The 22,511-nt window shown below is 32.0% G+C and overlaps 1 protein-coding gene across 1 annotated transcript in view; it reads left to right on the top strand.

The window, feature by feature from the left end:
* The window catches only part of LOC124535075 (C3 and PZP-like alpha-2-macroglobulin domain-containing protein 8), a 240,584-nt gene that overhangs the window by 81,991 nt on the left and 136,082 nt on the right, over window positions 1-22,511 (top strand). Inside the window, exon 2 of the mRNA XM_047111123.1 lies at window positions 8,526-8,642. Coding sequence (XP_046967079.1) covers window positions 8,578-8,642 — 65 coding nt within the window. The 5' untranslated portion in view covers window positions 8,526-8,577. The remainder of the gene's footprint in view (window positions 1-8,525; window positions 8,643-22,511) is intronic.

Genomic DNA, 22,511 nt, shown 5'->3' with positions numbered 1-22,511 from the left:
TGTATTAAGACTAACATCTAAAACTATCGTCTATTTGGTTAAAGTTCTATGTACATATTTTCTTATGTACAGTAATGGGTCATAAGTGATAAAAAAAAAAATTGTGTGAGGTTCTTAAATACCATTTATTTGTATATAAACATACATTTTCATATTTAGCCAAGAAAACAGTAGAAGATTATCTTTTAGTTTCAGATGACTGTGATGACCTTGAAAATTTAACACTCGATAAAAAAGAGTGTTGTTAATTTTTATTTAAGAAATAACCCTATTACAAGTTGTTATTGCCTGATATACACTCATCATCATCATCATCATCAGCCCGTTTTTTTTTGACATAGGCCTCTCCAAGTGCACGCCACTGTGGCCTTTCTCCGGCTACACGCATCCAGATTTACGCAAGACGGCGGGCAGGAGCTGCCGTCTTGCGTAAATCGTCACTCCACCGTCCCTAAAGACGTCCAACACTACGTTTGCAGAGACGCGGTCTCCACTCTAGAACACGTTTTCCCCAACGATTGTCGGTTCTACGACACACATGACAAGCCCACTGCCACTTCACCTTACTAATCCGTTGGGTTATGTCAATGACTTTGGTTGTTTGACGGATCACTTCATTTCTGATGCGATCCCTCAGAGAAACACCGAGCATAGCCCTTTCCATAGCACGCTGAGCGACTTTAAACTGGTGGACCAGCCCTGCTTGTGAGTGTCACCGTTTCGGCTCCGTCCACGTCTCGGCTCCGCTGATATACACTGATATTATAATTTCAAATTAATTCCAAAAGATTATTTTTTAAGCTTGTGTGTCTACACCACTATACTACCCACATACAAAAAAAATACAATTTTTAAATTAATTCCTAACGAATTTTCTTTGATAAAGTCAGCCGAGTTTAATTTTTTGCAAAATATATCATATCAAAACAGTATCGAAGTACACGACCGGTGATTCTTTGAAAATGCGTAATTTAATACTTTTAAATTTTCATAATATACCCATAATAAAAATACTTTGATTTTTTTTTAATTCACATTTATTTAACAAAGAAGCTTTACATTTACTTATTGATATTCAAAGTGAAAACTGCCTTGGGTTCAGAAAAGGAAATACGCTGACCCGAGGAAAACGGCTGAAAGAGACTCACCTGAATTTCTTTTGTCCAATTTAGTAATTGGTTACAATTTACAATTTTACTTGGTGGTAGGGCTTTTTACAAGCCCTGTTACGTAGGCGCCACCCAACATTACTTAGCATGATCTAGTTTTAAAAGGTCAGTTAGCCAGTGTAATTATAAGTACCAGGGACATAAAATTTTAGTTTTAGTGAAGTTGATCCCTATATTCATCTACAAATTTACTATTAGCATGATAAACTGTTGGTAGCTGTAAATGCACTCTAATAATGAATGCAAACAACTCTACTTGAGTATTATTATTAATTGTCCAACAATCTGAAGCCTATTCTGAAATAAGGCAAGAACATAAATTTAACAACAATAATTACCGCCTCCCTTTGCAGTATTTTATCATTGAGTAAGATTTATGGTCGAAGATAAATTGTGCTTTTCACGAGATTGCGATTAAAGATAAATTAGCTTAAGAAGTCTCAAATAAAATTCTCTTCGCTACTGTTTCTATTCATCGAATTTATAATCTACTCAAGTGTTCTTTTTTCAAATGTAATTGTTCTAAATTTGAAATGAATACTGATGGATATCATAGTCGTATCTATAACATAATCTCACATGGGAGATTAAAATACTACGCCCTACCGTAGATCAGAGTTATTAATAGAATTTTCGCTGACGCTACTCTTGGGTGAATTTTTTTTCAAATATTATTGTTCTAAATTTGAAATTAATACTGATGGATATCATAGTCGTATCTATAACATAGTCTCACATGGCAGATAAAAATAGCACGCCCTACCGTAGAACAGAGTTTTTAATAGAATTTTCGCTAACGCTACTCTTGGTTGAAAATATCTGCCAATAGCGAAATCGATCACGGGAATATTAACCTGTTCCAATATACATGTAAAAAAAAAAATTGTCAAACAAAATATTGTCAACGTATATCGTTAAAAACTTTTTGTTGAATAAAAAATAAATCCTTAAACTAGCACTCACAGCTTAATTTAAACTGAACTAGGTCACAAATGTTCGCGCGCTTTGACAGCTGTGTACGCCAACTTTAATACTGACGCAAAAACAAATACAACATATAACTCTTGGAGTTCTGGACTTGTGGTAATATGTCTTTATCGTAAAAAGCGATTTAAATAATAATAAAATATTCTTGTCGTATGTCGTAAGTAATCTTAATCTTTTCATGTTTACGTTTTCATTTAAATTTTATAATTAATTTAGGACTAATTTACAAATATTTCGAGTTTTATAAGAATGTCTCGCATTTTTTGATCCGATTTGACGGTCAATTGGGCACCTCTCAATCGTCATTAATTTGAAAATTGGCCTCGTATTCGGTAGCCGGTACTTCGCTAAATAAAATTTGTAAAATGAGTGCTTAAAAAGTATATTTTGGTTTTGCCAAAAACCTTGGGATAGTTCCCAAGTTTCACATCTCAGAAGATGTTACGTCCCTTGTACCTTGTTACTCACCCTTCAAACTGGAACACGACAATACCCTGTATTACCGTTTGGCGATGAAATATACGATATGTGAGTGGTACCTACCTTGCACAAAGTTCTACAAAGTAAAGTAAGATAAATCCTATCATGTTCATAAATATTGAATACAAAATTTACCTATTATTGTTTATTTTAAAACTTTGCCACTACTGGATTTCCTCACCACACGACATTTAGACGCGAAATATGCGAAATTCAAGTAAAACTAATAATCACTACATTTGTAATATACATTTACCCATACATACACACATAAATACAATTAAACACTTCACAAAGTTCATCATACCTCTTTAGTGAGACAAGGTTTGTATAATCAGATCCCAGATGTTTTCAAATTATGCCCATTATCATATTTAAATCAGAGCGATTCTGCACGAATTCACTTCGTTTCTCACTGCAGCTGAAATCCTATAATTGTTATGCTGTAGTCAGTATAGCCTAACACATTGTGACATTTAATGCTCATGTTAATATGCTTTTAATATGCTTGGATGATAAAAAGCAAGACATAGTAACTAAATTGAATCGGTATATTCGATTATTTATTATTTCTTGTCTAGCAAATGTGCTTACAACCTTTTTAAATATAGAATAGAATTCATTCAAATTCTTCAAGAGAAGAACAATAATACAATAAGAAAAGGATAGAAATAAAGTTATACCGAGAATATAGCAGAAAGGATTCAATGAATCGAAATACAGAAAGGAATTGAACACAGAGCCATTACTTATCATTACAGAACAAGTGCGGTTGACGTCGTTAGCGCCAACCACTTTTGTAATTTGCCAACTAAAAGGGTCCACAATTTATGTTCCACCTGTCTTTACCAGTTGAGGGCCGACCCTATTTGAGTCCATATGGGACTGCCCTAACTGTTAACACCTTTGTCAGTTTATATAAGGGTGCTTTAGGAAAGGGTCCAGCTTTTGTAGCGCGGCTTTCCTTTCACATTAGAGAAATTGAAGGGATTTTATATTTTCTCTTATATAATTCGCATCGTTGGTCTAATGATAGGGATGTGGGCTATGCTCGTACGCTTTGACCGCTGGCTGTTGATTAGATTTTTTTATGTGTCTAGACGCTTTTATATGATACGAGCGTGCGTGTTATTCAATAGGTGTTGTTTTCATCGCTTATATAATCTCGTTCGTTTAATTAATATTTTTTTCGTTATTATTTTTAGTTTAAAAAATTACGAACTAAGATTTTTTTATATTAAAAAATAATATTATGTGATGGTTCGAATAATAGATTTTGTCCGGTGACGAATTTTTATCCGAAACATTTAGGTTACCTCACGACATTTTCGATGAAAAAATCTTACGTGCATAAGTTTTTGGTACTAATCTGGTTTTATCTTGCAATATAGTTAATAATCGATTGTGTTCAAGCCTGTAAGGCTGCTTTGGCTCATTTTCACTAAACAAAACAAAATTTGCTAATGTGAGCATTCACCAATAGGTAAGGGATTCCTTCAACAGTGGTTTCAATAATTATATAGCATTATATAGCAATTGTACAATATATTCACATTATTTGAATTAACATTTTAGCTGAACTTGCTGGTTCTATCCTGGCTTCCTATACTAATTCTCAAGCTAATTTTTTATTCAATAGCTTGAAAATTTAATTTATAAATATATATTATTGGTCTTTTCTTTCATTCAAATTAATAAAATCGAATAAAAGATAAATTCCCTTCTGTAGCGGTCAAATATAAAAGCATCACGAGCCTTCGTCCCACTTAAAATCTCATGTGAAAAAAGGTTCGATCAAATATTTCAAAATTGTGTTTTTTATATTCCAAATTAACTTTTGCTATTTTTTTTAATCTAAACAAGAGTATAACTTCATCCTTTAAATATGTAACTGTTTTTGTCAGCCTTTTCACAACACTTATGTTTTGTAATAAAATAATTGTTTCTCGGTGGAAAGGCTTTGTGCAAGTTAATCTAGGTGTCACTCACTTATCAGATATTTGACGGCCATACAGTAGTACTCAGTATCGCTGTGTTGCGGTTTGAAGGGTTAATGACCTGGGATATAACTTCTTTGTTCCCACTGTTATTGTCACGTTGGCGATAAAGGAATAGTTAATATATCTTGCAGCCCCATTGTCCTTGAGCAGTGGTGACCACTAACCATCAGGTGGTCCATTATAATATTCGCCAACGAATATTCTTAAAAAGGTCAACCCACCATTATCAGAAAGAAATCCAACTTAATTAAATATCTCGGTTAAGGCTACAATATCATTTTCCAAGAAGGTCCCAGTTACTTAGAGAGACATGCTCAGCTACCTTTCCACAACGTAACCTTCTAAGTAACATCGACGATTCCGGTCTTGAGATATTCTTAATCCGATCTGACTATATGATACCCAGAACACTGCGCTCCAATAATCCTTTACAAACTTCTGAAATTGATCTCTATTGAGTTATCAAAAACGATTTATTAAGCCATATATAAGAAAATGATACATGCCTTGTCAGACACGACATAAATTGTTTGGGTCATCACCTGTTCAGTAATTATTTATATGTTATATTTTTTCATCTAAAGCCATTTCCATTGTACCCTTGTTCCATGATCCGATACTCTATCTGTATTCCGATAGAATGAACTAACAATTCAAATTAGACAAGGACACAATAGACTCGTTCAGAAACAAACGCTAACGCACTCCATTGTTCAATAGTTGCAAACTATGTTTCCAATAAAGGTGTGAATTATCTCATCTGTATTCAAGGTGAATTTAATAGAGCTTAGGGTTTACGAAAAGTTATGACTAAACTATACATACGATGATAATGGTAGATTATTTACAAGTACAAAGGATATATCAATGTTATTCAAGATATGGCTTCACCTGGCCAATGTTTTTGAGCAATTTTAGTTGGGCCGAATTTTGTTTTTCTGCTAAATAAATGTATGTGACAAACTTGACTGGGTTTAATGTTTGGACAATTTCAACAAAGATGTGTTTACGTTGGTAATAGGACATGGAACAAGTTCGTCTGGGCATGTACCACAAATTCATCACTTAATCTAACTCTATCAGCACTACTTTTTATTGTTGTATTCCAGTTTGAAGGTATCCCAGTGTAATTACGGGCACAAGTAATGTAGCTTCTTGGTTTCTAACGTTGGCGTATTGGTGATGAAAGAAAGGGATGATATTAGAGAGCCTATCATTATGGGCGACAATAATCGTTAGGCTCATTCTTTGTAACCGTAACAGTTATTTAACAGTCAATTTAAAGATAAAAATTTCGTTTAGCAAATTTCATATTCCTTTTATTGCAAAGAGATCTTTCGTTTTGTGACGTTAATAAAACCTTTAATATTGAGCCGGTAATTATTAAATGGCTTTATTCTAACTACCGATTTTATAATTTTAAATTTGGAATGAAGGAATGTGATTTAGAAATGCAAAAACTCGAAACTCACCTAAAATCATGATATTGTATAAAATGAGAAGTACATATAAACTTGCTAAAGTCTAATTTCGAGTCAATAATAAGATTATTTTAACATACCCCAAAGTAAGTGTGCTTAGTAATCCTCTAATCAATTTTATAGACTTGCAAGCGAGTGATACACAACAAAGGTATATTTATATATGGTATATATGGTAAACTTTACCAAAAGTTGTCAAGCCATAATTTAATAATGAAGACGATTTCTGAAACATAACATATTTAAAAACAGATCTTGTATTTTATTAAAATAGAATTGGATGAGATATTAAAAATCAACCATAATAAACCTCATGGATCTATTAAGGCTGCGGAAACATTTGATAAATGTGACAGTTGATCCGAAACACAGACAAATGACGCATCTGGAAGTGTCTCCAACGTAATTAACAGAGATGTTCCCTCAAGTTCTTTGTTAGACGTTATCATCATTAACGCTCTGTCAGTAATCTGCACGATGTAGGTAAGACTAGTGATACCAGTGATCCTGTGTAACCTTTCATCGAAACTTAAATAGAGAGCTTTAATTTAAAAAAAAAAACTTATTCTTTATTTTTTTTTAATGAATTGTACGAAGAAAAACCACTTTGTTGTTTGATTAAATTGACTACTTAAGTTTACAACTTAAATTTTAAAATTGATCTCGTAAAAATGCGACTCAAGTATACCTAGTTCAATAAAGTTTTTCTTATTTTGTTAAACGGTTTATCATAAAATACAATTAACTCCTTAGAAAAATAATTATTTTATAAAAAAAGCAAAATAATTAGATGAGGTTATGCATTAAAAATAATTAAGTGTAAGATTTAACTGAAGTAATCAAAGTAGATCACAGACGTCTGGATGTTGAGAGAAGTCACATTGAGATAAACGAAAAGTCGCACGTACCGTTCACATTTTTTATTATCAGATACATTTAAGTCTCAACACACAGGTCACGTACTGTATTTCGCTGAAAAACAATATGAGGTCAGCAAATTTCAAGAGTGTCATCACTGGGAATTAGTTGTTTTGTGTCTCAGAGTTTTATTACTGCTACTTGTATCAAATAATAATGTTTAGAATTTACTTTCGGTTTATTTTCATCTAGTGAATCTAGAATTTCTCGAAATGTTTCATTTGTAGTTTGTTTCTTTAAAATTGAATCTTAAATAAGTTAGTGAGAAATGTGGTCAGTTTAATTAAAACTAACGAAATGAAGCCTTTCACCTTTCATCTGATTATTTTAAAATTATAGTTGAACTTTTAGATTCTAAATATATATTTAACTGTGTTAACTGAATGACGTCATAAAAGCTGAAGATTTCAAAAATACATTTACATGATGGGGGGGCGGTATACTTACAAGTTACACATAATAAGGTTAGCAGTTCGACCGTCAAGTACTAGCACAAAAAAGTATAACACCTCGCCTTATTGGCTCCACTGGTGCCAGAAGGGCTATTCGTTTTTGCCCAGAGGATCGGAACAGCAATGCAACGCGGTCATGATTTATACAGTAACTACTTTTATTTCATATTTGTATATATAATTAAGGAATGTTAATAATTCTTTTGTAAATAGACAGACAGTGAGGCTAGAAGCTAAAAGAGATAGAATATTATCAGGAAATTCCTTTCCAAAGGCTAAACATCATACACCGTCAGCAGGTCACCAGATATATCAAAGTTATAAACCAGTTTTATGTATCGTAAATACTGCTTCAGCGGATTTTAAGTGCTCCCAAGTTTCATGACTCGGGAAACGTTGCTCATGTTTTATTAACAAGTAAATTTCTATAATCTTTGAAGTTTCCTCTCGAGTAATACCTCTTAAACTATCCAGACTCAAACTTTAAAAACGATAATCATGCCGTAAACCTGAATAACCGAAGTTGTTTCGAAACTCTTCGTCTCAAATTTATCATACAGTAATATGCAGAACTAATGTTACGGTTCGTTGAAACGTAAAATGTACCCAACGAATATAAACGAGCAAATAGCTGGTTCTGATTTAAGAAAAACTAAAAATCAAGTCTGAAATTCCACTGAAACGATCACAATGAACACGTTTTATTTTCTGGTTTCTGTGAAATCTATATTCAAAATTCTTTACATAAAATATTTGTAAGGTAATAAATTTATTTAATTATAATTAATTTAATTTAAGAAATAAAACAAGACTTTACGACATAAAATGATAAGAGTATGTATACACTTATTATGTTGATATGATTGATAATTATTATCTGGTCTAAAAGTAAAATGTCTTCCGTTTTCACCTTCACAACGAAATATATTTTGACATTTCAATAACTACACGTATGCTAGTTCAATGACATAATTTGACTTACTACTAATGAATACAAGAACGATTTTTTCTCATTTGGAAAATTATTATTTGTTGCAGGCAAAGGCTGAGAAAATACTATGGTTTGAGAAGATGCGCTGATCTTCACAAGATGGCTGCTATCATCGTACTGTTGGCGCTTCATTTAGCTGTCGCATCTGCGGGAAACTGTACCACGTAAGTCTTTTCTTACAATACTTATTATCTATAACATTTTTTTACAATTCATATGTATAACAATAATTATAATTGATGTTTTATCCATCATTAAGTTCTACTTCTGCATTTTTGTCGTCAGCTTTCATATTATGTATGAAAGAAACTTTACATATAAGTATATATTTTTACTATAAATATTTTTTGAATAATTGAATCGAATAATATCCAAAAGAATAAAGGTTACATTTAACTTGGTGATATGGCTTTTTGCGAGCCCATTTGGGTACCACCTATTCATCATATTTTCTATAACCACGCAGTAACACTTAGTATTGTGTTCCGATTAGCAGGGCGACTGAGTTAGTATAACTATAGCCACAAGAGACAGTTGTCTCATTGGTTATTAAAATAATGGTTACTTATTTAGTTTGACTAGTAGTGACAACTCCAAATAAATGCCTGTTCGATATAAATGGATATGTTATGATACATTTCATCTTTAAATCTCCAACCATATAAGAAAGTTTATTGATATTTCTATCAATAATAATCGTCTATGTATAAAAATGTTCAACGGATATCTGCGGGTAGAGGTTGGCTAAGCAAACATTACTCGGCTCTCAGCACACGGCTTTACCAAAATATTATCTTCGTGAGTAGTTTATAGACGTTAATATTGTTTTTGGAGAGATATGAAAATAATGGTTACAGTATAGGAAAATGCTTCGTCATTTGGAATTTCCAGAAGATGAAATGTAAGAAACTAATTTCTAATCCAAGTGTATTTAAAAATCACTTAGAAAAAGCCAAATTTCACTTAGAGGTCATAGTATAATTAATAAGAAAACAAAATTCCGTACTTGTCCGTTACACCTGAGATTGAGAATGATATTGTACTAGACATTAGAACAACTAAGATCTTCTCATGATAAAATATCATGAATTTTTATTTTAGAAATCATAAGATCATCAATTAGCAATCAAACAAGGGATCTTAGATTTTCCAAATGCCTTTTATTAGACTTATTTCTTAAATTTTAACATTCATGACACTAATAGAACGCCATTAATATTTAAACTTAAAATAATATGCAATGATCTATAACGAAATTTGCCAATTTGTTTCTTTTATCTTGTATTTACTTTGTAAATGGAGCATCACTTTGAAATTACTTGGTGGTAGGGTTTTGTGCAAGCCCGCCTGGGTAGGTACCACCCACTCATCAGATATTCTACCGCCAAACAACAGTACTCAGTATTGTTGTGTTTCGGTTTGAAGGGTGAGTGAGCCAGTGTAACTACAGGCACAAGGGACATAATATCTTAGTTCCCAAGGTTGGTGGCGCATTGATGATCTAAGGAATAGTTGATATTTTTTACAGCGTCATTGTCTATGGATAATGGTGACCACCATCAGGTGGCCCATGTGCTCATTCGCCAACGTGGTATACGTTGGCGAACGAGCATATGGGCCACCTGAATAAAAAAAAATGACTAACAACTTAAATAAAATCCATAATCGATAATATATACGCATTTCTTTATATTATATGTATTGAATTGTCAATGAGAGGAAGATTCGATTATTCGTAGCTATGATATGTAGTATATATTCGGTTTTTTATTACGATCATGTTAAAAAACGTTTTAGACAATATATCTCAAACTTTAATCACAAGATGAAAAAACCCGCCTTGTCACTAACACGGTTCTAAATAAACAACCTATACCGAACCCTCGGAAGGGTTGCTAACAATAGAAAAAAGTTATAGGGGCACTTTAGAGACCTTTGAAGCGCTCTCATCTCAGTCGTCAAGTCACTTCAATTAAATAGATGATTTTCTAAAATAAATCGACTTCTTTTCCTCATTCACTCGGAATGCTTTGTTAATTGTTAAGATAATTATTTATTTGTGCTTCGATTATTCTTGTCACTTAATCGCCAAAAATTACATAAAAGGATATTGAACAAATAAATTCATTCAAGAAACTACTGAGTTTCTTACCGGTTCTTCTGGGTAGAAGCTACTTTCCGAAACGGTGGTAGCTTCACTTAAAATAGTTGTTAAACATGATTCAAAAGTACTTTATTGGTTGATTGTTTGAAAGTTGTTAAATTAATTCATTCAATAGAAATTAGTTCTGTTAATACCAATATTTTTACATATAAAATATGCAACTGACATTAAAATATTCCAGTAAGTGTGTTTAAAGAGGTAATTATTCCTATCTGAATATGTACATACCCACAACAGCGTGGCCTTAGCGCAGGCGTGGGACATTCTTAAGCTTATTACTAATTTATTTTAAACAGAATACCAATTATTATAATTAAAATATGTATTTTATTATAGATAAAAACAATTACATACTACGTCAATAATATTAATATGTTAGTTTTACAAGAATAACAAAATATCATTGCATTCAAAATAAATTGAGTAATACTTATTTCAAATATACATTGTTAATTATAATTTTGTAATTATGGGATACATTGAATAGCCTTGTCAATTTATTCTCTGTTCGCTCAAATAGATCACAATTAAAGTATTTCGAAATTATAATAATAAATGTTTTCACATCACAATAATTATTGTCACCTGAATATTTTCGGTCGGTATACGAATTTTGTTTCAACAGTAATTATTTCTCTACTCTTTGTAAATTTTCATATAATTATTTATTTTATAATAATTTATACTTATATTATCAATACGAAAGTTTTAAGCTTTTATATCTATACCAATTAACGAAGTAAGTTTGAGCCCCAAGGACAAGCATTGTTCTTTTCTTATATCAGCCTTTTATAGGCTTTAATTTGAGTTTATTTATTTCACCGTAAACAAAATACATTTTAAAAAACATGTGACTAAGTACTGTGTGTTCTAGACCTGTAGAAAAAGTTCTATGAAAGTTCTTTCACTTTGAAGATGTGTGTCCAAATGTATAACATTCATAGTTTGATGTGTCAATTATCTGAAGAAAAGGTTTTTAAAGCGGAAAAGTCAAATCTGACATAATGATAGAAAAGGATACTTCGGCCGTCAAGACCCTGGGATCATTAGCAGTGTCCATCACAAGCGTAATGCTGACTCTAACAAGATATAGAGATAATAGATACTTGTTACGCTGACGTAACCATTTCATTTTTAAGGGGCTGACATTTTTTTGTTACGTTTTATGCTTGAAGTACGTTAAATTACATACGACCTTTTCTCTGAAAATAAACATGTAAATAAAATAAATATAATATAATACCTAAACAGTAAAAGGAGCTTCAGAATAAAAATATAGAGTTCTATATCTTTGCGAACATAATGCTCGTTAAATGATAAATTCTTTTATGTATAATATAATAATAAAGCTTTTTTTATTTCTTTAACATACATAGAAAAGTAAAAGATAAACAACCAGTACTTTCTTTATTTTGTCTTTTCCTTTTTTTAATATCATCTAACAATATTTCTGTAGGGAATCTCTTGATCCTTTGGTCTCTAGCAACTTGGACCTGTCCTCTTAGTGACTATTATTATCCCGCCATGAGTTGATCTTACCATGTGACCAGTGCAACACAATCGTTTCAAATGTTTGAGCATCTATCACGTTTGCTTTCTTGCGTATGGCTTCCATCCTGGGTCTTCTGTTTAGCCTTGCTTTAATAATTGTATATGAAACTTTGTGATCCGTGTGTCATACAAGGGAATTATTCAATATATATAAAACTCTTCCGTTACTGAGTGACTGAGTGACTGACAGACAATGCATAGCCTTAACCACTGGAGGTATACGTGTGCCAAATTTCAAGTCTCTAGGAGACTTGAAATTTGGCACACGTATACCTTGAGTATCCTAAGAAGGGATTTTTCAAAATTTCCACGGAATAGGGAATAAATGGGATGTATGTTTTCGAACCAAAGTGGCTTTATCTCCGTAACTATATTTATTGTATATGAAACTTTGTGAACCGTGTGTCATACAAGGAAATTAATCAATATATATAAAACTCTTCCGTTACTGAGTGACTGAGTGACTGACAGACAATGCATAGCCTTAACCACTGGAGGTATACGTGTGCCAAATTTCAAGTCTCTAGGAGACTTGAAATTTGGCACACGTATACCTTGAGTATCCTAAGAAGGGATTTTTCAAAATTTCCACGGAATAGGGAATAAATGGGATGTATGTTTTCGAACCAAAGTGGCTTTATCTCCGTAACTATAATTGTTAGGGGTTTCAAATTTAGCATGCGGGTAAGTTATAATAACAACTAAAAACTATTTTTATGATATTTCGGAATTCCAAGGGATAGGGAATAAACGGGGCTTGTATTAAACAATCTTCGGTGGGCGTCACGGAATCGTTTTCGCAAGTTACACTAACTTTAATTCTTAATACTTTTTGAATGCAGTAACGGTATTAAAGTCTAATGAAGGCAGATCCACTTAAGCCGCTGTTTAAGTTAATCAAGTTCAACTTGATCTAATCTTGCCACTTTCTTAGTATCGTTATCGTATAGTATCAGTCTACTAACATGAAATTAAGTTGATTATCCCTTGAAATACTTAATTTGTTCAAATGTTTGCGATCATAATGTTTTAAAACAATTACATTTGTAATCTGTATTGATATTATAAATATAAATTGAATTGTGTCAGTCTGTCTGTCTGTTTGTCTGTCGCTCTTTCACGACCAAACGCTGAACCGATTTTGATGGAATTTGGTATAAAGCAAACTTGAACTCCAAGGAAGGATAAACGCCTATGTACAACCAACAACTTAAAATGCGTGCGTAAAATGGCGACTACTAGTAAGAAAACAATATCATATCTATTGTGTTACATATAAAGGCCTTAGATACCTAAACATTTCATAACGTTTCAAATCTGTCATAATACATTAGACCAGGATTAAGAGTATATATTACACTCTGTACATGTATGTATGTAATAGTGTGTGTGTGTGTGTGTGTGAGTTAAGAAACTCGTAACAAACTTTCTGTTTCATTATACCTTAAGTCCAGTAATCTGTCAACACATTTCTACAGCTATTGTATTTTAACGGGTAGATATTGAATAACTTTTTCAATTTTTTGTCAAATTGTTTAAACGTAGATTGAATTGTTAATTGTCGATTAGAAATTCTACTTTTTGTTTTCAAATTGCTTATTACACCTTTTTTTTATTCTTAAGCGTTACTTTCGACGCAAAGATATAAAGAAAAAAAAAAGAACTGTTAATTTAGGATATGGTATATGGATAGATATGGATTTAGAATAAACATAAAAAAAAATGAACATAAAGAATATATCTTTATACAATAACAAAACATTAAAAAAATCATATTTGGCAAACAATTATAATAATTCCACGTTGGATTTCAAATGGCCAACGCTGCTTTTCAATTGTTCAATTTATGACGGGATTTGAAAATATATCCTACTATTACATATTATATAAAATTTAAGGAAGTATTATGTGCGGGTTGCAAATATGATGGTAAAATTCAGAACATAATATATTTGCGTGTAATTTTTTATAAAGCGCTATGACTTCTATGAGCAACATTATTTAAAAAACATGACTTTTAGTAATAACTTTTGAGACCTCCTCTCCAAACAGTTAATGTTTGTAATAAGATTCAGCTAATGCAATATAAATCGGTTCATTAATGTTTTTCGTTGTGTCTAAGGGTTAAGAGCGGAAACGTAAGTGTATATGCTGTAAAATATGATCTAAAATGTTGCTCTAATACAACTCTTATTCTGAAATAAAAATCAAGGTTGATTCTAGATTCTTTAGATCAACGCAACTATATTTATTTATTATGTTGGTATACAACCAACAATACGTGCTATGCACGGATAAAAAAAATTGAGGTTTCACGATCCTACGTAGTAAAGTCATAATCATCTGATCAGTCATAGGATCATATGAATAATTTAGAAACATATTGAGACTAAACAAACGAAGATTCATATTTATTTTTAAGAAATGAAAACACGACAGTTCCCAAGGATATTTGTAACGGACTGGAATATTCCAGAATATTCCACAGCGAAACTTGCACATAATGAATGCACGTTACGCAACATCGGACGAAAGATTTCAAGCAGTTTTGAATTCAATCAATCAATTACGTAATGCATTAACCACTGTCAGCATATTATCAAAATTTGTACTAAAATATATTTCTCTACAGAGTAGTATTTTTAACATACTTAATGTTAACAATTTGATTGCTACGGAACTCCGAGTTGATGTTAAAAATTGAAACGATGGTCACTAAAATTACTTATTTTAAAAGTACAGTTTCGTTTATAAATTTAATCTATATTCCGGATAGCTTTAAATTTCATATAATGATTCGATAGTTACTATAAGAGTTTAAATAAAATATAATTGATTTTACTTAAACGGAAAAGTAATGAAGTAATTATTATTACAGATTATAAAACAAAGTCCCCCGGATGCGTCTATCTGTCTGTATATTTGCGATAAACTCCAAAAATAAATGCAAATAAGTGAAAATAGAACGACAATTGTTACTTGTCGGAAAAATTCAAGCCACCAAGGAGTTTTCATTTCAGTAAATATATTTAATAAAACAACAATAATATATAAATAAAAGTTAAAAAACAGTAGCAAGAGGAGGCTGAGGGAATTATTGTATACGAGACCGTCACATCGTTTATCACGGCACAACAGTTGATCTAGCCTCAAAGGAGTACCAATATATGTTTAAAAAAAATTTTTTTTGCACAACTTAGTGCGTGTTAAATAAAATCATTTTTCGTCAAAAATGTTACATTTATAAGTATGTACTTTATCACGAAGTTGAAATCTAAGCACCCGAAACTTTCAATTCAAAAGATTTAGGCTAATGCCTTTCTTTTGAAACAACACGACTTAAAGCTCAGTAATAAAATGAGACTTTTCAGGTTTTTTATAATTTCTTGATCAGAAGTTTTTTTTATTACAACTTGCCAGTAAGTTGTCTTCGATCATCGCTATCTACGAATGATGAATATCTGTCAATTTCAATGTCATCGATTTAAAATGAATACAACGGCATAGAAAAGTCATTGAAAATGGCTTTTCCATTTTTGAAACAGAAGATTTTAGTTTTTGCTTCATCAGGTTGTTGAATATGGCAGACTTACAAGCTATAATAAAGATGACTGATAATTTTTTCATTAAAATCAATCGTTAAGCTTCGTAATTCGTTCGTTTTAATTTTTTTCACGTTTTAACTATTTCTATCTCTATCTCTCTATCTCTCTCTCTCTCTCTTTTATCCTACACAATTACGTGACTGTGGACGGATGTATGTATCACTAGTTGTGCCCGCGACTATATGCGCGTTTGAATTTAACAAAAAATGTTATTAGTGCAGCCTAAGTCACTCATTATTACATCATCTATCTGCCATTGAAGTCCCGTCAAAATCAGTCCAGTCGCTCCAAAGATTATCTAGAATAAAGAAACAGACGAACAAAAATGGTAATAAACGCTAGTTTGAAGTATCTACCGTGTATACATATTTATTAGGTAAAAAGCGGTTATTTTATTACATTTTTATTACAAACAGACAGATATATTATATGATTTGTTTACTATATCCTTTCTGTCTTTGTATTCTATTAGGTATATCATAATTATATTTTACAAAAATGGAACCTATTCCATTTTATTCGCGACCTTCATTCATTCACCTTCCAGAATCCAGTTGAGTCACAACAAGGATCCAAGTTAAGACGTCGTTAAGCGAATGACTTTTCAGTATAAAATTAGTCCGCTGAAGACCCCATTGTTTGCAAGTCGTTTTACAACACCCCGTGGCCTTTGAAAAATGATTATCGCCGAAGTTTCGCAGCTATCATAAAATTTTAGGGCACCCTACGCAACTTAATGAAACCATTTTGAATAGAATTGTAGACCGTGTCACTGGCGAGGATAACATCGTAAGGCTTTAGGAATAATAGTCCGTTTCAATGGAAGTAGTAAACAAATCACAAAACGATTAAATAGCTAACAATTAGCATTGATATTTTATAATAATAATGAAATAATGATTCGGTCGCAACTGAATGCGTTATTAATTACTAGTGACCCGCCCCAACTTTGCACGGGTGCAAAACTGATACTAAATATGCCACAGGATTTGTTTATTTACGACATCAAATTAGAAACTTCTAAAATAACCAGTGTTTCTTTACTATATTGTCCATCTATTATGTACAAAATCCTTTTTCTCGAATCACTCTATCTATTAAAAAAATCGCGTTAAAATCCGCTGTATAGTTTTAAAGATTTAAACATACATAGGGATATAGGGACAGAGAAAGCGACTTTGTTTAATACTATATAGAGATGCATCAAATTAAATTAAGTTGTTGTTAATGACTGTGTCTTTATTTATGGTCAATATTATACAAGATAAAAAGGTTCGTAAGCACTATTATGGTATAAAAACTGCAATTTGAGCCAACATAATCTACAGTCAGTTCAGTATTTCTATAAGTCTAATTAGTTTTAAAATGTAAAAATGATCCTTAACTTTTCAAAGTTAGATTGTTTTTTTCTTTGTCAATATATTAAACTTGAGATATAATTTTTTTTTGTCCTTCATTCGTAAATTGATTGATTCAATTCAGTCTTTCATTTCGCTTTTTTAATTATCAACGGAATCATTCAGCGTTAATGATTTGTCAATAGTAAACGAAATTCTACATACAAGTTAAAATAAAATTATAACAACTACAGTCTGTAAATTACCCACTGCTAGGTCTCCTCCTTTCCCCTGAGGAGAAGATTTGGAACATATTCCACCACGCTTTAGTGGTTAGTGGAATACTCATGTGGCAGAATTTCTATGCAATTAGACACATGCTCACGATGTTTCTCTTCACCGCCGAGCACGAGATGAATTAAAAACACATATTAAGTATATGAATATTTCAGTGGTGCTTGCCTGGGTTTGAACCCGCAATCACCTTTATAGTGGTTAAGATGCACGCATTCTAACTACTGGGCCATCTCGGCTCAAATAAAATTATATTAAAAGCAATTTAAATTAAATTCGAAATTCGAAACAAATAAACGTTTCCATTCATTCGAAAGTAATCGTATACTAAATGAAGATCTCGCGATGTTGTTTGCCTTAAAACAGCTGTATTTTCACTCACACTTGACATATTTTTTCATTCGTTCTATTCGCCGGCGTTAACCCGGCGTTTTTCATAGAAGAACGTTTCATATTAAAAGCGCGGTTTCTCTTTTAGAAGGTCAAGAGGAGCTGAATTTGAGCCGTTTAAAAGTAAACTTTTCCCAATTCATGTTTAAGTTAAAATTATTTTGTTGGCGAAATTAGAACAAGGTCAAATGGCACGCTTTCAAAATTAAACTTTGAAATTGAACTTCAAATGCACAGTCTCCCAATTAAATATTAATTCACTATTCATGGATTATGAATTTTTGTATTCAAAATAACACAGATTTCTTGGAAGCTAAATGAAAGGTTACGTGTTTCCGACAATTCTGAATTTTACTAAAATAAATTCATTTGTTTGAATGGTTCGATTCTATTTTCGGCAATAATTTAAATATACCGTTAAAATTATTTTGTTTATAGAATGTGTACATAAGATGTTGCTAAAAAACTACCTTCTCCATAAAAAATAAAACAGATATAAAATATATATTCGTATACAACTGGTATTTTTACATTTTAATATACGTATATTTTAATAATGACTGTAAGTATTTGAAAAAAGAATATAAGTATCTAATGAATTATTGCATAACATTAATTATATTTCCTTGACTAATTCGTAATTTTATCAATATGTGTATATTAACGTGACAAAGGCTCGTTGATATACAGCCTATTAATATAAAAGATTCAAATGTTACGAGAACCTTTATGTCAACTTTTAGCGGCACACACATGCAAGTTTTAAAGTAATTATAAACACAAACAAATACATTTTTTGATGAAATTGCTTTGTACAAACCCGTATGAGTATGTACGCATCGGATATTCTGCTATTATATAATCTGAACCTTAACGCCACATAGTTGTCATCCGGCTTGAAGGGCGAGTAATCAAATCAAATCAAATCAAAATAAACTTTATTCAAGTAGGCTGATGAGATGGCCCAGTGGTTAGAACGCGTGCATCTTAACCGATGATTGCGGGTTCAAACCCAGACAAGCACCACTGTATATATGTGCTTAATTTGTGTTTATAATTCATCTCATGCTCGGCGGTGAAGGAAAACATCGTGAGGAAACCTGCATGTGTCTAATTTCATCGAAATTCTGCCACATGTGCATTCCACCAACCCGCATTGGAACAGCGTGGTGGAATATGTTCCAAAACCCTCTCCTTAATGGAAGAGGAGGCCTTATCTCAGCAGTGGGAAATTTACAGGCTGTTACTTTACTTACTTTACTTTACAAGTAGGCTTTTACAAGCACTTTCGAATCGTCATTTTACAATTAAGTAAAGCTACCACCGGTTCGGAAAGTAGATTCCACCGAGAAGAACCGGCAAGAAATTCAGTAGTTACTCTTTTTTAACATTTAAAAAACACAAAGTCATGTTAGTTGAATACAATTATTTAAATTAATCCATACAAATAAATAAAATCGGAGTGTCTGTTTGTAATATTAAAATAACCACTTTCTGCTATATGCATTTGTCTTTATATACGGTACACATACCAAAACACACATTTTTAGAATTTTTGTCTGTCTGTCTGTCTGTTTGTTCCGGGTAATCTCTGGAACGGTTGGGCCGATTTGATCAGGACTTTCATTGGCGGGTTGGTAATGTACAAAGGCGTAACTTAGGCCACTTAGTTTTGTAAATATAAGCGCCCAACTTAAGTTGAGCTCTTTCTGATATGGTTGTCGATATGATTGGGGGTCAGCTTATACTGGTACTTGATCGGGTGTATGTTACGTTGCGTTTTGCAAATTTCCCACACCACGCGGACGTCGTCGTCTGTTTGTAATTTTTCTACTACGTGGACATGAATGTATATACGGTACACATGCCAAAATGTATAATTGTAGAAGTTTATAATAAGATGTCGTAAGCAAACAAATTCTGTAGTATGTTTAGTATCAGTATTGCACCCGTGCGAAGCCGGGGCGGGTCGCTAGTATTAATATAAATAAAAATTTTAACAAAAAGAAAAACCGACTTCAAACAAAACACTATTTTAAAACAAATGAATATGCACGAAAAAGTAATAAAAATAATTGCGTATTCAACATATTTTTTAGAGTCTTCCTAAGTTAAATGAAATAAAAAATATTAGACTACTTAAAAGTCGATTAACGATTATATCATGTAGTTATAGTTATTGGTATATTTGGGACCAAATACCTCGTCCTTTTGGAAGTCGGTTGATAATATTAATAGTGAGCCTGTTAAACCAAATATATTATAAAAATACTTGCAAATATCTGATTCTCTGGCCCCTTTCCATTCTCCAAGCATGTAGGATGTGTAGAATTATATTATATTTTAAACTGTAAATTGGAATCTTTTTTTTTTTTAAATTAAAACTCAAATAAAATATACGCAAACGCGTGTCAGTCGGAAATTCTACTTTCAGTTCATTCAAAGGAATAAAGTTAACAAACTTCGCTCACCGGCGATTCAACTCGGTAATATTGACAAGACTTGAATAGAGATATAAAAGTAAATGAATACAAATAAATATTTAAAATAAATAAAAATGTTACTTTAACTAAAGGGAGCTGAGATGGCCCAGTGGTTAGAACGCGTGCATCTTAACCGATGATTTGAGGTTCAAACCCAAGCAAGCACCACTTAATTTTTATTTATAATTCGTCTCGTGCGTAAGGAAACCTGCATGTGTCTTATTTCATCGAAATTCTGCCACATGTGCATTCCACCAACCCGTATTGGAAAAGTGTGGTGGAATATATTCCAAACCCTCTCTTTAATGGCAGAGGAGGCCTTAGCCCAGCAGTGGGAAATTTACGGATTGTTACTTTATTTTTACTAACTATTTAATTATTAGATATAAATAAAATGGACCTATTAAGCTAGTTCTTAGTTAGTTGTTTTTGTGAATGTTTATTACAGATAAAATGGAGAATGTTGCAACATTATAAAATTAAATAAAAATTAATGACTTTACTAACTTTTTTGGCTTTTATTTTTGGCCCGAGGGCATATATAATTCGCCAAAGTCAATAGATTATAAAAAAATAGTGTTTTCAATCAATAATAAAATCGGTAGTAGAAAATATGAGTTCTTTCATTAATTCATTCATTCATATGAACTCTCTACTAATGCTTCTTATTATAATTTACTTACATAATGTTGTTAATTTAAAATTCGAATCGAAAAATAATTAATCCAAGTTAAAAGTTACACGTTGAAAATTTATATTCTATATTCAAATCACCTTAGCAAAATCTGTATCACACATGTCATGCCCTCAATATGAAGCTTTGTCCCGATTCTGCGTAGGTACGTCGAATACCGATAGTGCAAAATTTCCTGGACTAAATTCAAGTTAAATGCACAAAATGCCGAATGGAAAAATATGTGTCGATTTGCAGTTCACAGTGCTTTGGATGGAAAGAAAAATCAGAACCATTTTTGAACTTTATTTTAAGAATATGAATAAAACATATAATATAATTTTATCTTTGAACTGAGATTATGTTATTTGAGTAGCCGTTTACACAGGACATATTTACGCACAAGTTTGAGCACAAAACTCTATTTTCAAAATGGATTCTCTATTCGCTCACTCTTATTATTCAATAAGATGGCATCCGATACAATCGGAGAGTGTACAGCACATACAGCTTAACATGTTTTCCAAGGTAGTGGAATTCCAATTCCAACATCCAGACTGACAACTTTAGTCTACTGATAACTATTAGTAGTAGAAAGAACAATACAAGATTTGAGTCAAGGGCCGAGGTCAATGCCCTTATAGCAGCTACACCAACAAGGCATTCAATAACGTGTTACCACATATGGGTCGTAAATTAAGCTCGTTCGTTCGTATAGGAGATTACTTGCGATTATAATTCACCTCGTACTCAGCAGTGAGCGGAACAGTATAGTTGAATAAGCACTAAGCCGTCCTTTCAACAGAAAAGCCTTTGTTTAGGTCTCAAACATTTTCATAGTGTTGTTTTATGTTAAACGAATTTAGATTCTGCATTTGATAATTTATAAAAAAATACCAGTTCAAGACTTCCTATGGGTCAAGTAAGAATATTTTTTGTATGTAATCCTTGTATACAAATTTCCTATTCTAAATGGCAGCTACCTCCAGGATCTAATCTACGATAAACCTGGGTGGCTACTCAACGTAAAAAAAAAGATCAAAACCGGTCTAACCGACTTTACGTACTTATCTCATTGCAAGTCTTTCATTAATATATTTTCATTTTTATGTACTTTTATATTACCCTGCAAACTATTTCATTTCCTTGAAATGTTATTCGAGTGTATTTAATTAATTCTTGATATCCTGATACGTAGTATTTTTCATTTAGTTTTCATCCACAAAAGACAAAAGTCCTACACGCTTCAACAAATATTTTGAAAATTAAATTTGATATGAGTTGTCTATTTTTTAAATACTCTGTCGGGTAATGTGTATCATACTGTGCTACAGTTATCAAACTAACCAATGGAAAACATTTCATTTCACGGGATGAAAATTATTCTAGGTTTATTATTGAAAATGTGTTGATGTAATTGTTTGTATAAGGCTTACGCTGTAATCTGCCATACCGAATTGCACCAAATCTCTTTCAGCGGTTTCATAATACGTGCGCAGACAGATCTTTTTAATACATTATCAGCCTGTTTGAATA

The sequence above is a fragment of the Vanessa cardui genome, chromosome 14 (assembly GCF_905220365.1).
Source record: "Vanessa cardui chromosome 14, ilVanCard2.1, whole genome shotgun sequence".
Classification (NCBI taxonomy): Eukaryota; Metazoa; Arthropoda; class Insecta; order Lepidoptera; family Nymphalidae; genus Vanessa; species Vanessa cardui.
This window is presented reverse-complemented; position numbering and strand designations above follow the sequence as displayed.